General features: G+C 52.0%; 1 protein-coding gene across 2 annotated transcripts in view; it reads right to left on the reverse strand.

Annotated features, from left to right (window-relative positions):
* Usp20 (ubiquitin specific peptidase 20) overlaps positions 1-14,893 on the reverse strand; it is a 32,931-nt gene that overhangs the window by 8,722 nt on the left and 9,316 nt on the right. For both annotated transcript variants that reach the window (XM_055599903.1, XM_055599902.1), the window contains exons 4-15: positions 13,864-13,917; positions 11,323-11,385; positions 10,901-11,032; positions 9,684-9,777; positions 9,197-9,266; positions 7,620-7,733; positions 6,285-6,363; positions 3,137-3,584; positions 2,613-2,753; positions 2,202-2,317; positions 1,882-2,054; positions 1,369-1,463 (exon numbers count right to left, since the gene is read on the reverse strand). In XM_055599903.1, the coding sequence (XP_055455878.1) occupies positions 1,369-1,463; positions 1,882-2,054; positions 2,202-2,317; positions 2,613-2,753; positions 3,137-3,584; positions 6,285-6,363; positions 7,620-7,733; positions 9,197-9,266; positions 9,684-9,777; positions 10,901-11,032; positions 11,323-11,385; positions 13,864-13,917 (1,579 nt within the window). The remainder of the gene's footprint in view (positions 1-1,368; positions 1,464-1,881; positions 2,055-2,201; positions 2,318-2,612; positions 2,754-3,136; positions 3,585-6,284; positions 6,364-7,619; positions 7,734-9,196; positions 9,267-9,683; positions 9,778-10,900; positions 11,033-11,322; positions 11,386-13,863; positions 13,918-14,893) is intronic.

Here is a 14,893-nt window from a genome sequence, read left to right on the forward strand (position 1 = left end):
GACGAGATGTAAAGAGCATGACACACACACACACAAAAAAAAAATCTAGCAAGACTACTTCTGAGCATACACAGAAAAGGAGCACCCTCAGTGTTCAGATGTCCACAGCAGTGGCCCTCACAGCAGCTGATGACCACACAGAGGGTGTGGTCTAGCCATAAGACAGAGAAACATGGAAGAAAATTCTGAGCCATGTTTCCACTCACTGAACTCTGAGGGCACCATGCTCCGTAAAGAAGTGGGGCAGTCAGCCTTACTCGTTCAGAGAGCACAAGGGCTGGAGTGTGGCTCAGTGGTAGAACACTAGCCTAGCAGACACGATCCCCAGCATCGCACAGAGTGTGTGTGTGTGTGTGTGTGTGTGTGTGTGTGTGTGTGTGTGCATGCGTGTGCGTGTGGTGGGCACAACAAAATAGAATGGTGGTTCTCAGGGACTGGAGAAAAGGAAAACTGGAGCTGTTTAATGGATATAGCTTTGTTTTTGCAAGATGAAAACATTCTGGGAATGGAGATGGTGGTAGCTGCATAGTGATGTTAATATATACAAAACTACTGAACTAATAAAAATTGGTATATTTGTGTTTTACAATTGGAGAAAAAAGCAATAAATAAATAGATAATAAGATGAAAAAACCATGAGGCCAGCAGGTAAAGATGCTTGCCACCAAGCCTGAAAACCTGAGGCCCACATGCTGGAAGGACAGATCAGCTCCAAGCTGTTCTCTAACCCCACAGTAGGATAGCGCTGTGTACACACACTAAGTAGGTAGACAAATATTAAAAATTACACTTCAGCACAAAGGCTGGTCACAGTGGTACACATTGACAATTGCAGCCAGAGGAAGTAGAGCCTAGAGGATCAGTAGTTAAAGTCTAGACTACACAATGAATGAGGCCAGAAAGGGCTGCATGAGACCCTGTCTCAAAACAACAACAAAAGCTAACCAAATAATTATCAAGGAAGCATAAAGCTAAAGTGAACGATCCCTTCTGCCCACCCAACGGGTAGAAATAACAACAGGTCAACAGCCAAGAGTCACAGGCAACAGTTTGGGAGGCCGGGTGTCCAAGCCTGTCCAGGTAGATAGCAGGTGATCATCTAGCTGTCATTTGTCTGGAACAGTCTCATAGCCCCGGCCTCAGTATATAGCCCAGGCTGAGCCAAAAGCCCTGACCTCCTGCCTCCACCTCGGGAGTGCTGGAATCACAGGTGTGTGCCCCCTGTAGGCTAGTGGTGAGTCCTGTCAGTCTGTAAAGCCAAGTGGTCCTGGGTTCATTAGCCCCGGGCTGCAAGCTGAGGCCCGGCCACAAGACACTCTATATAATCCCTCTCCCTGAAGCTCCCACTCTGGCAGCCAGGCCACTCACCCTTCAGCTCATCAGCAGCAAAGAAAGCAGCTAGGCAGTCTTCCAGAGTGACGACAGGCCCCCAAAACCAGCTGGGGGTACAGGATACCACGAACCTAGACAGATAGGAAAGGAGTGACAGGTGCTGTAGGGCCTGGATACAGGGGGTGCGGCTGAGGTCAGTTTGGTCCTGACTGGCAGCCTGACACAGCCTGGGGATGGACATTTTATTATAAAGGTGGCAGGGTGGGGGTGGGGGGCACTTCTGTGTCCTTTCCCTAAGCCAGCTGCCTCACTTCTACATGCTGCTTGGTCACTCTCTGGGTTGCCCTCCACTTCCAAGAAGCATCTAGTCCAGAATATCTCAAAGTGACCAAGACCCTCAACCCAGCAAACTCCTCTGCATCTTCTGGCCTCCAGCTCCCTTGATCCATGGAATCTCCACGGCCCCTGGATGTTTGTCTCTGCATTGCTGGTAGACCCAGGAAAGCCAGGCCAGAGCAGACGTTCCAGCCGGCAGGAGGATGGACATACCGTCGGATGTACTCTACAATGAAGGCCAGCCAGCCCTGGGTGGAGTAGCTGTCCCCGCAGGCACCCGGCTTGGCTGGTACATTCTGGTAGATGGCAGAATGGAGTTTAGCTAGGTCCTCCTTGCCAGGGATGGGCAATGACAGGTCCTGGAATGTTTCCACTGTGGTTGACACCTAGGGGTAAAGATGAGCCTGCTGCCCACTTCTGCCAGTGTCCGCTGCCCCAGCAGATGAAGCAGACAGCCTACTCTTGTGGTAAAGAATGCCCAGAGTCCACCCTACCCCAGGTGGTAATGAACAGCAGCCTCCCTGGGCACCTACCCGGTCACAGGTGAGACACTGCACCAGGCTGAGGACAGAGCCATTGAAGACGTCTGAGATGACACTGCGGTAGCTCTGCTCCTTCCGCCGCCGGCCGCCAGTGCTCGGCACCTGGGCTGGGAACACAGCACAGGACTAAGCCAGCCTCCCCAGCCTGGCAGGCACTGGCACAGACAGAGGCTTCCTCAGCCACATTCTGGAGCCCTCGCTGTGGATCACGTGACTGATTCTACACCTCACCCCTTGGTACCTTAGCACCATTCTTTATGAAATGGGGCTCCCTCTCACATCCCAAGGCTGTTACAAGCGTTTAGAGGCTCAAGTGAGCAGCACGCAACCTGGTCCAAGGTTGCAAGTGCCCCAAACTAGCCACCGTGCCATCCCCAGCTGAGCTCATCACTGCCCCCGAACCTTTCTTGAGCACGTACGATGGCCCCATCCTCACGGGGCTTGCACGAGGAGGGCTGCTGGACAGCTTGGTGTGGCCCTCGTGGTGGTGGACTGGACTGCAGGGGCGAGAGGAGCTGCGTATGTGGGCTTCATTGTCTGGTTCTGAGGACAGCAAGGGGAAGCACTGGGCCAAGGCGGCCAAGCCAGTGCCTTCCATGACAGCTCTGGTCCCAGAGCAAGAAGATCCAGCATCTCCTCCCAGGGATAATGCCCGACTCCCCATCTTCCTCTATGTCCATCCCCAATCCCACCAAACACACTGGGATGGAGTTATTTAGTCTGTTTCCAACTGAGGCTCAAGACTAGGCAGGGCTGTGGCTCTGACAGCCCAGGGAACCTGGCACTGAGGCTGCTCCCAGCCTGTGAGGAGAGTTCAGGGGCTCCCCTACCTCACAGCTGTATGTTAGCGCAAGGCAGGCAACAGACACAGGGCTTACAGGCCGTGACTTCCCAGTGGCCCAACCAGTGGCCTGGTTGACTGATACCTGGAGTCCGGCTAGGGCTGGTGGACCTTGGTGTTGGTGGCTGGGCCTCACTGGGTTGGTCATCAAGGGAGGCCATGGCCGTGTCCACATCGGCGTCCTCATCCACCTGCTCTGAGTTGGTGCGCTGCTGGCCCCAGGAGAACTTGCGGTCCTTCATCCGCTCCTTCTCAGAGATGGCTCGACCCGCCTCATCTGAGATCAGCAGCTCCATCTCAGCCTTTGAGCTGCCTCCACCACGCCCCTGCCCATCGCCCTCACCCCTGTCACTGCTTGAGTCACAGGACAGAAACTCGTCTTCTGATGGGCTCCGGTCGCCATCACGCCTCTCGTCTGTGTCACTGGAATCTGAGTCCCGAGCATCTGTGAGTGCTGCCATACTGGCTACCATGGGCTCCTTGAGCTCCTCATGAAGCTGGTCCATCAGGCAGCGTAGGAACTCCTGGGTGTCCTACAACCAGGACCGTGTCACGGGGCTTTCCAGGGACAGAGGAGCCACCATGGGCACTGCTGCTTCTGCCTACAAGGTTCTGGCAGGCACCATGCAGGCAAGCAGTGTATCCCCCACACAGTCTCCACCACAGTTCTGTGCTAACCCCTTCCAACCAAGGCTCAGAGAGACTACAGGACTCCTCCCAGGTCACACAGCATACAAAGAGAAAGAAAGGGAAGCGGGTGGAAAGCACAGAACCAACTTCAACTGCTTCTGCACAGTGTGGGAAGAGAGATGAGCGGCCACATCCAGCCACTCAAGTCTCCTTGCGCCCTGAGCAGGGGTCAGTAGGGTTGCAGGGGCCCAGGAAGGGTGAAGGTGTAAGACACTGAAAGCCAGACCTGTCAAGAGCAATGCACTGAACAGTGCCACCCAACAGGCCAAGCAGCCAAGCTGATCTCTCTGCAGCATCTTCCTGCCTGCCCACATGCCCCCACGCTGTGTACAACAGTGGCAGGAGAAGGGACCCTGGAAGCAGAGCCCCACTCTCTTGACTCACATGGGCAGGACACAGATCAAGCTGCTTCCCCCTGGAGAGTGCTGTCATTTTGATACCCCAGTACTCAATCTAGGGAGCTGGGAGGTGGCCTGCCAGCAGAGCCACTCTACTGAGGTGGTGACGGCAGCTGACCTCAAGGGCTGAGGGCATTGGAAGACATGGGCTCCACGTCCAGCTGCATCCTGATGACCCCCAAGCAACTCGTGAACCACTTGAGGGAAGTGGGCTCATAGTCAGCCGGAGCCAACTGACATTCCACCTTGGATGGAAGTCCTTAGGAGAGGTCAGTGGGACCCACAACTGGCCTCTGTCCATTAGGAGGGCATGAGTATAAATGGAAACAAGTCTCAACTACCTCCCTCAATACAGTGCTTGACTCGACAAGAATAAAGACCTGAGCTCCAAAACCAGAATCCACATTAAAAACTAAAAACTTTATGGTAAGGGGGGGGGGGGGGCTCAGCTGTCCCTTCCTCCACCGCTGCCTGTGTGCTGTATGACCTGGATGGATAGCATCTGTGAACCTTGTTCACCTGTCACATAGGGAGCAATGTGCCCCTTTGTGGTAGACGATGAAGCCAGGTCACTGGGTCATCACCTCCCAGAAGAGGAGGTACAGAGGCAGCGTGGACTTTCTCAGGGGCCCTAGCCTGGACTAGGTGGCAGACAAGAGTGTGAAGCCACCTCCAGTGCCCAGCACTGCATCTGAGGGAGATATAGGCAGTAGAAAAGGTGACCCAACAGGTCAGCTCTGACTACAGGGTAGGTGGGAGTCCCTGTCACAGGCCTGGGGGCTGTGCAAGGGTGGAGAAGCTCATACAGCACACCTTTGTTTTCACAATTTCCTTTCTTCCTTGCCTTCCCTGGAACTCACTGTGTAGACCAGGCTGGCCTCAGACTCCAGAGACCCCTGTCTCCCTGAGTGCTGGGACCAAAGATGTGTGCTATCACGCCTGGCTTGTGTTTTCTAAACAGGATGCTATGGTGGCTCTCAAAAGTGCTCTTTTCTTGCCAGACATGGTAGAGGATACATTTGAGCTTTGATTCCAGCACTCAGCAGTCAGGAGGTAGAGGCAGGTGAGTCTCTGTGAGTTTAAGACCAGCCCAGACTAGACAACCAGGCAAACCAGATTTACATAGTATGACCTTGTCCAAAAAAAAAAGGGGGGGGGCCAGGTGTGGTGTCACACACCTTTGGTCCCAGCACCTGGCAGCAGAAGCAGGCGGATCTGAGTTTGAGGCTAACCTGGTCTACAGAATGAGTTACAGGATAGCCATGGCTACACAGAGAAACCCTGTCTCAAAAGGCCAAAAAACAAACAAACAAACAAACAAACAAAAACACCTCTGGCAGTGATGGCACACACCTTTAAATCCCAGCACTTGGGAGGCAGAGGTAGACACATCTCTACGAGTTCAAGGCCAGCCTGGTCTAAAGAATGAATTCTAGGACAGACGGGGCCACACAGAGAAACCCTGTCTTGAAAAACCAAAACCAAAAAGGAAGGAAGGAAGGAAGGAAGGAAGGAAGGAAGGAAGGAAGGAAGGAAGGAAGGAAGGAAGGAAGGAAGGAAGGAAGGGAGGGAAAAAGGAAGGTTGGTTCTGTGTGTAAAGTGCTTACAGTGTAAACCTGAGGGCACAAGCCTGACCCCATACCCTCATAAAAAGCAGGGCATAGTGCTGCACATCTGTAATCCCAGAGCAAGGGAGGCAGAGAGCAGAGGGTCCTGGGTTTTCCTGGTCAGCAAGTCTAGCCTACTTTGTGCTCAGGTTGTCAAGTGATCCTGTCTCAAAAAAACAAGGTAGGGAATGATTAAATGAGTACATCCAACATCAGCCTCCGTCCTTCACACGTGTACATTCTCTCTCTCCCTCTCTCTAAATAAGTAAGTAATAAAAGTTAATAAGAAAAAGTAAATCCAAGGGGGCTGTTGTGAGCCCAGAGCTGAGGGGCAGGCATGTTGTAGGTAGGTGCCTGGGGCTCTCTCCACTGCTTATGGCTGTGTGGCATGGGTGACTTGGTCCCTTGCACCTCAGTTTCCCTGGCTGTAAAGCAGTACTAAAGGCCAGCAGGTTACTGGGGACAGCAGATGCCTGGCCTTTCTGCCTGCTGTGAGGCCTGCTCTGGCTAGTGTCCAGCAGCGACGCAGACAGCTTACCTGCTGGGCATAGCCCCGGAACATCGGGTTGACCAACTTGATCCCGTGGGACAGGCTGGTGGGGACCACATAGCTTGGCCTGTGGGGAAACCAAACCTGCTAGCCCAGGTGGCCAACCTTGAGCTATCCCATTTGGAGAAGCAAGAGGGGGCAAGGCAGATCAGACACCATAGGGCTGTTCCCACCACTTCCATTGGCCCCACTGGCCAGGAGACAAGCCCACGGGGTCCATGTCCAGAACCAAGACACCAATGTTGGCTGCTGCCTCAGCTAGCAGAATTCCCAAGCAGGTAGCATATTTACTTAATTTCACTGTAAAATGTATATATAGCTTTCCTCATCATGAACAGTATGTGTAGACTGCTGAAAAACCTAAAACTTCACAAAAGTGCAATGATTTCATTTACTATCACCAATGTGGCCCCACATGAGAGTGCTGCCCATTAGGACCCTAGCAGTATCCCTAGAAGAGCAGGCTGAAGTGCACCCCAGAACCCCAACAGCAGCTCTGACCCACAGAACAGCACTTTATCAGTGTCTTAATCTACTTCTAGACCTAGCATGTGCCAGTGGGCTCGTTCAAGCAATCCCAACTTCATTTTTCTTTATTTTTACATTTGTTCTTTTCGTTTGCTTGCTTTTGGAAGCTTGAGGACCATGATATTACAGTTTGGGAAAAAAGAAACAGGGCAGGAATGCTGCGAACCTTTGCAGCTGCTGCCTCATGAATTAGGAGCTAAGAAAGCAGGCAGACGGGAGCCTGTAAGGAAAGGCTAAGAAAGCCCAGAGGATCAGGACAAGCAAGGTCCAGGTTGGATCAAGGTGTGCAGGAGAAACAGAGCGAGGGAACTCAGGGTCTATAAACATCTGCCTCACCTTCCCTTGCCCAGAGAAGACACAGCCATACTTGTCATCTTTAAATTCACTTCACTCCGCTATAGCCCTGGCCTGGAGGGCACGCAACACTGATGTGCAATTGCCAGACCCCCAGCGAGAGCCTCAGCCGAGACCTGACGCTGGCAAGATGATCTCCAGGCCTCAGCATTGACATCTGTCAAAGCAGCTGCCATCCAGGCTTGACGTCAGCTCAGACCCCTAGCTCCACTGTCTGGGAACAAAGCTCTGTGGGAACAGGATGGATGCCTCAAGCTCTGCACCTCTCTCTCCCCACTCATCAAGCAGAACTAGATGAAACTGGACATGCAGTGCTGATCACCGTGAGCGTGGGCTGTGAACATGTGTGTGCCACGAAAGAACCCGCAGGATGTGCTCTATCAAGAGAGGATGGGCAGTCCTGTGCCGAACACCTAGCCAAGGTCAGACTCAGCCACTCACCGTTTCTTGTGCCAAACCTCAGAGATCAACTTCTGGTAACTTTTGCACAAGGCTGGTTTCTTGTCTGTGCGCACCAGGCCACCGCACTCCAGGAAGAACTGGGTGAGTGGGGGGCTGGGTTGTGGGTGGAGAGCCAGGACAGAAAAGAAATGGAAGAAACAGTGTTATTTAGGAGGAGCCAGATGGCTCAGTGAGTAAAGGTGCTGTCACTGATCTGATGACCTGAGTTGGACGGAAGGAGACAGCCAGCTTTTAAGGTTGCCCCTGACTCCACCTATGCCCACACATACACACTCAAAATAAACCGAATCTCTCTCTCTCTTTTTTTTTAGGAGTAAAGTGAGCAACAAAAGGCTGAAATGCCCATGTAAGATGAGGCCACCACACCCAGAACTCTCTACAGGTGACAGGAAGGACCCCACCTAGATCAAAATCCCCCAAACCATGCTAACTCCTAACCCCACCATCTCAGCATGTGAGTCTCTGAGAGACAGGGCCTGTAAGCACGACAGGGTGCTGGGACAGGCCCCAGGCCAGTTTCAGCGGTGTTCGTATGGAGGAATATAGCGCACAGAGCTACGCTGGACATGTGCACAGAGGAAAAGACCTCGTGGGCAGATGGCTGCATACAGAAAGCAAAGGGTCTGGGAAGAAACTGTGACAGAATGGACTTCCAGAACTGAGAGACAAGAAGGCCTGCTCAGCTACAGGGAACAAATCCCGTCTCTCCTGAGTCAAGTGGGAGCTTCTGCCATAGGTCCTGAGGCTGGGACCCTGTGAATGAACAGGGTCCTGCTCCCCACAGTGCCCACACTGCAGGACTTGTCAGGCCGGAGGGCAGCTCCTCAACTCCCCTTTCTGCATGTTGTTAGAAATTATTGCACTACAAGAAACCACACACACACACACACACACACACACACACACATACACACACGCACATCAACCAACCATATTGTCATGAGACAACCACTGTGGACCTTCGGAGGCTGTCCTTCCGGACTTTTCTAGGTATTAATATCTGTTCCCTTTTTCCTTCCTTCCTTTGTGTTATGAGCTGTCAACATACAACTACACATAGGGATGCGGGGGGCTGCTGGGTTTGCTTTATCATTGTTGTGTCAAGTGTGTGTATGTAGCAATGAGCACACTCCTAATCACAACTGTATAGAGGCCCCTACTAAAAAGGCCTGCACCGCCCCTGGCAACCTCCCTTTCTAGCAGCTTGGTTCTGCACCCCTCACCTTAGTAAATGCTGGCCTACCCTCCCCACATGATTGGGCTACAATGAATTCACTCTCCTGCACATAGACCACAGACTCATGGTGTTGAGGAGAAACCCAGGGCCTTGCACATGCTATGCAAACCCTCCACCAGGGAGCTACACCCTGCCTATCATGCCTCCTCCTCTCTGGCCATCTGAGGACTGACACGAGACGGCAGTCACCAGGCATGCGTGGTTTCGTAATGGTCTTAGGGTATATCTCATCGAATGTCTATGGCCAGTATGCACTGCACAGGCTGGAGCTGCTGCTCTTTCTAGGGTTCTGCCCTTCCCTCAGGAGAGAATGACCTACCAATTGGACAAGGCCTGGAGGGCAGCATTCATGTAACAGGAGTTCCCCAGGTTCTTCATGCCTGTGAGGCCTAAAAACGACATGAGGGAGAAAGGCTGAGCATCCTGGCCAGGAGGCCCTCACAAGTCTCTCCACTGAGCGCTCTACTAGAGCACAATGGGAGTGTTCCACCCAGAGATCTCCCAGGACGTTGGCCAGGCTGCTGCTCACAACACCTACGGAGGGCTGTCTGTGCCAAATAAATGAGCCCCTCAGCTACTCTGCCCAGCTCAGGCTCCAGACAACACAGAAGTGGAGGCCACGCCCACAGGGCCTGCGGCCAACACACCATGCAGCTGCAAGAGGGTCGACCACCTCTCCAGGGACAGCATGTCTGTGTGTCGGCCACCCGCCCATTGTGTCACAGCAGGTGGAGCCAGCAGACACCAGACCTTGGTGCTTTCCACGCCCAGCCTGGCCCAACAGTTCCTCTGTCTTCGGACATTACCTCGAGGTTTCAGGTCATCATCCTCAGACTCAGACTCTCCTTCATCAGCCACAGCGATAGGGACGGCTTTCAGAGGGTGGGAGGGCGGGGAGTCCTGTGTTAAAGGCCCAGAGTGAGGAAACCAGGGTGAGGAGGGGGCCTGGATGCACTCGCCTCCCACCGCGGAAGCCTGTGCAGCCCCGCAGCCTCTAGCTAGCCCAGACTGAGCCCAACAAGGTGAGGAACACCGAGCAAGAGGGGAGCCCGGGGACCTCCCAGACCTGTGTTTAATTTGCAAGAACTGCTGCTTCCTTTATAAAACTTTGGTGGCAGGAGAGAAACAAAGAAAAACCACGTAATTCCAGTTTCCTGAGAGAGCTGCTGCTAACCACTGGACACAAATCTGTACATTTTTACTGCTTGACACACAATGAAAATGGACATTATAAGTATTATAGCCTGAAAAACTTCAGAGCTGGAGAGCCATCTCAGTGGTTAGAAGAGCACACAGCTCTTGCAAAGGACCCATGTCAGGAGGCTCACAACAGCCTACCCCAACTCCAGGGGATCTGATAACTTCCTCTTGCCTCCTCCGGCCCCTGAACTTATGTGCACAAACACACATGCACACACAGAAGAGAAACACAATCTTTTCGTCCCTCTTTTTAAAAATAAAAAATAAAAACTTTACAAATATCTCCCAGTCACACTGTATACAATACATGCTCTTCACAAGTAGCTGTGACAAGTTGTGTCAGCAAGAAGACAACAGAGCCACCTGCACACCCCCACCTGCACAGCCAAACCCACATACCTATAGCCTGCACCGCCCACAGCCTGGCCTTCCGGGGACGATAGCCTCGCCTGACAGATGAGCTTCTTGCCCCCTACCAAGTGCCAGCCAGGGCAAGGCTGAGCCTGCCATCCTGAGGAGTGCCAGTGACCTGCTGCTGGGGAGACCGTTCTCTCCCAGGGGTTCGCTAAGATTCCTCAGGATATATGTTACATGTGGAACTGCCAGGGATTCCTGTGGCCTTGCTGAGCCCTGCCCAATCTTCCCTGCTCCTGCTCATCTTTGTGTCCCCACAGCCCTACCTGGGCCCTGACACAAATGGGACACCCTGACATGCTCAGCTTGCTGACGAGAGCTCCTTGCTACATACTTCCTCTGGAGCTCAGGACACACCGCCCCACCTGGACATTGCTGCCCACAACCAGCCTGAGCTCCAGCTATATACCTGCTCCGAAAGCTTGGCCGAGGCACTGGGCAGGTGGACTGCCAGGCGCTGTTCCAGAAAGACTTCCCGCTCACAGGCGTAGCACCACACCCGAAATGTGGTCAGGTTCACAGTCAGGTTGTGCTTTTTCACCTGGAGGGTAAGATCCAAAATAAGGTGGAAGACACGGTGGTGAAGCAGGTGTCCTGACCTTGCAAACCCTTCCTTCCATCCCCAGCTGAGGTTAGTTCATCCTCTGCCAGCATAGCCTTCCACCGGACAGGGCTAGCATGGGGTCTGGGTCTGCTTTCCTTTTAGCAATTGTGCTGTGCCTCTAACTGCTCTGCTTTCTAGGCCCAATTGCCAAGGCCTAGGGCAGGTAGCTGGAGCCAGGAGGCTGCTGGCGAGGTCTCTGCCCTGGGTTTCCTTGCCACCAGACCCACCTGCGCGTGAGTGCTGCTATGGTCAGCGAAAGACTCTCCACAGCCAACGTAGGGGCAGGTGACCTGGGAAAAGAGGCAGTGTCAGTACAGTGAGTCCCTAACTCTATCCCAAGGCAGTGTGACTTGTCGATATCCAACATGCGACCGATCTTAGGGTCTCCATCCCCACCATAAAATGGGCCTATGCAACCAGAGATGACGGTGGCCACCAAAAAAAAGTGGCCCTGCACTGAGTGAAGTAGATACTATGCCCAGACGCTGGGGCCAGAACCTGTCCCTTCACTGCATGGGCTGGCAACAAGGGTCCTGGGCTGCACAAGGGACACGAAAAAAGCAGTGGATGACAAAGGCTGGAGCCCAACACTAACCCAATGTCCTAAGATAGGGTCTGCTCACCTCTGACCCCTCCCTTGGCCTCACATTTGTCTCTCCCAGATCTGCCCTCCTCCCAAACCTGGCCTCGGAGTCTCTATTATAGACTCTTCTCCCCAGTGTGGGAGATAGTGGCCACCACTGTCTCCCCCTTCCCCAGCAGTGCCTGGTGTCACATAGATGCAGTCCAGGATGACCTTTGGCTGTGACCTTAAGGCCATGGTCAGGGCACAGCATTCCTTCTCAGGCTCCCACATCTGTCTGCTGGAAGACCTGAGGTATCCATGAAGCAGTACCATGTTCCTCCGAGCCCTTTCAACTGTCTCCTGGTGGACTATGATCCTCATTCTGAGTGACTGACTTGGTGTTTGCAACACTTTAGCCATCTTTTTGTTTTTGTTGTGGATTCGTGTTTGATTTACTTTTTAAGACAAGGTATGCCAGGTAACCCAGGGCGGCTATCGATCAGGCTGGGACAATCTTTCTGCTTCTGCCTCTCACGCACAAGAATTACAGGTGTGCGTCATCACACCCCGCTTGCTGAATTTTTGTTTTTTAAGATATTTTTTTCTGAGCGTGAAAAGCATGTCACATGCCTTTAATTTCAACACTTGGGAGACAGGTGGATCTCTGTGAGTTCAAGGTTGGCCTGATCTACATAGTGAGTTCCAGGATTGTCAGGACTATGTAGAGACTAGCTCTGACTATAAATAAAATAAATAAATAAATAATTTCTGTCCTGCTGTGGTGGGACATGTCTTTAATTCCAGCACTTTGGAGGCAGAGGCAGAGGCAGGCAGATCTCTGAGCTCAATTGCCAGCCTGGTCTACAAACTGAGTTCCAGGATAGCCATTAGCTACAGAGAAATTCTGCCTCAATTAATAATAACATAATTTGAGTTTTTAAGATTTATTTATTTGTTTATTATTATTATTATTATTATTATTATTATTATTATTATTTTAATTATTAGTTTTTCAAGACAGGGTTTCTGTGTGTAACAGCCATGGTTGGCCCTTGAGCTTGCTCTGTAGACCAGGCTGGCCTGAAAAGCACAGAGATCCGCCTGCCTCTGCCTCCTGAATGCTGGGATTACAGCTGTACACCACCACCACTTGGCTTAAAATTTAAATTTTAATTAAACAAAAACAGGGTCACTGGGTATGGTGGCACATGCCTTTATTCCCACCACTAGGGAGGCAGAGGCATGCAGATCTCTGAGTTTGAGGCCAGGCTGGTCTACAAAGCGAGTTCAGGACAGCTACACACAGTTCAGTGCTACACACAGAGAAACCTCATCTGGGGTGGGGGTGGGGCATGGGGGGAAGAACAATAAAAACCACCAACACAGACAGGATCTCACTATGTAGTCCTGGCTGTCCTAGATTGATGGAGGATATGCAGTCCAGGCTGGCCCTCAACTCACAGAAACACTCCTGCCTCTGCGTCCTGAGTAGGAGATATCACCACACAGGGCTTTTAAAAAGAAATTTTAAATATAATTTTCGAGCATGATTATAAAATATAGCATATATTTATAGAAAATTTGAATACTAATTGCAATAAAAACACGAAAATTACTTGTAATTCTACATCCCAGAGAAAAGCAGCAGCACATCTTGATAGATCTACCTTTACTCTTTCTTTCTTTCATTGTTGTTGTTGTTGAGGCAGAGTCCATGTGGCCCTGACTATCCTGGAACTCCCTATGTAGACCAATCTTGTCTCAAAATGTAAAGTCCCACACCTGCCTTTCACTCTTATGAACAACAATCACAACACTAGGGGTCCCTGGAAGCTGAGGAGGACGCGCAGGCTATGCTACGCCTATCACAGGCATCTGTCTGGTCCGTCTACCCTGTTTCCACCAGAGGGCCTGTGGACAGTGAGATTCCACTTAGTTTACACACTGGCAAGTGAGGCCCGTGAGAGACCACGACTGTGGGGAAGGCCAGGCCCCAGCCTGCAGTGTAGTGGGCATCAGAGCAGAGTTCATGAAGACAGGCTCACTCGGTCCAGAGTCTTCTCCAGTTTCATGGTTTCTTTGGTCTCTTTTCATGGCTGTCAGAGTAGCCTTTCTAGGGATCATCCCTGGAGCCCATAGCGGTTAGGTACTCCTAGACCGGAATTCAGACTGAGCTCACCCCTAGAATGTGAGGGTCCTTTACCTGGAGGCAAGCCCATAGGTTAGGTCCAGCAACACCACACGACTGGCAGGTTCCCTGAGGGAGAGTGGGAGGAGAGAAGGGGTAAGTGGCCACGTGAGGGAAGCACACTCACGCAACCCAAAGGCCTTGCAACTCACGAATCCTAAAGGCCTTGGCTCCAGAGGCCTTCGCCAGTGTACCACCTGTGCACTCATCTGAGTGAGGTTTTTTAAGTCACATGTTTGTAAAGGTATTTCAAACCAAACCAGTTAAACCTTAAATGAACTAGCAGACCACTCATGTCAATCCCTACAGCCTCCCGGAGGGTCAGGGGTCTTTTTCTTCTGTGATGTCAGCTCCAAGTGGAGGGAATCCTATGCTGCCTAAAAGGCAGCCTCGCAGTTTTCACCAGCAACATCTTCGCAAAGAATCCGTCTAAGCAGTCCCTGGACAGCTGCACTGGACTCCCTGCCAGCTTCTGCTTTCATCCTTGTCCCTCTGATGCTTTTTCTTTTTATGGTTTATTTTTATTTTATGTACATTGGTGTTCTGCCTACATGTCTGTGACAGGGTGTTGGATCCTCTGGAATTGGAGGTACAGACAGTTGTGAGCTGCCACGTGGGTGCTGGGAATTGAACTGGGTCCTCTGGAAGAGCTACCAGTGCTCTTAATCACTGAGCCATCTCTCCAGCCCCTCTGAGGCTTTTTAAACACCAGTGGCCTTGTTCTGGAAGTTTCTGGATATCCAGAGAGATGCTGAACATGGCTTAGTCTTTCTGCCAGAGCCAGCTGACACCCTCACCTTCCCCATCTTCCTCCATTCCCCTAACTCCTGCTCCTTTCAAGAAAACCCTTTTGGTATGTTCACTTCTTTCATTTCCAGACAGAGCCTCACTATGTAGCTGGGGCTGTCCTGGAACTCCTTATGTAGACCAGGCTGACCTGGAACGCAGACTGGCCTGCCTGTGCCTCCCAAGTGCTGGGATTAAAGGCATGCACTACCACACCTGACAGCCCAGGGTCTTGCCCTCCAGCATGGAGCCATACCTC

This window comes from Psammomys obesus, unplaced genomic scaffold, assembly GCF_907164565.1.
Source record: "Psammomys obesus unplaced genomic scaffold, mPsaObe1.curated_primary_1811, whole genome shotgun sequence".
In the NCBI taxonomy this organism is placed as follows: Eukaryota; Metazoa; Chordata; class Mammalia; order Rodentia; family Muridae; genus Psammomys; species Psammomys obesus.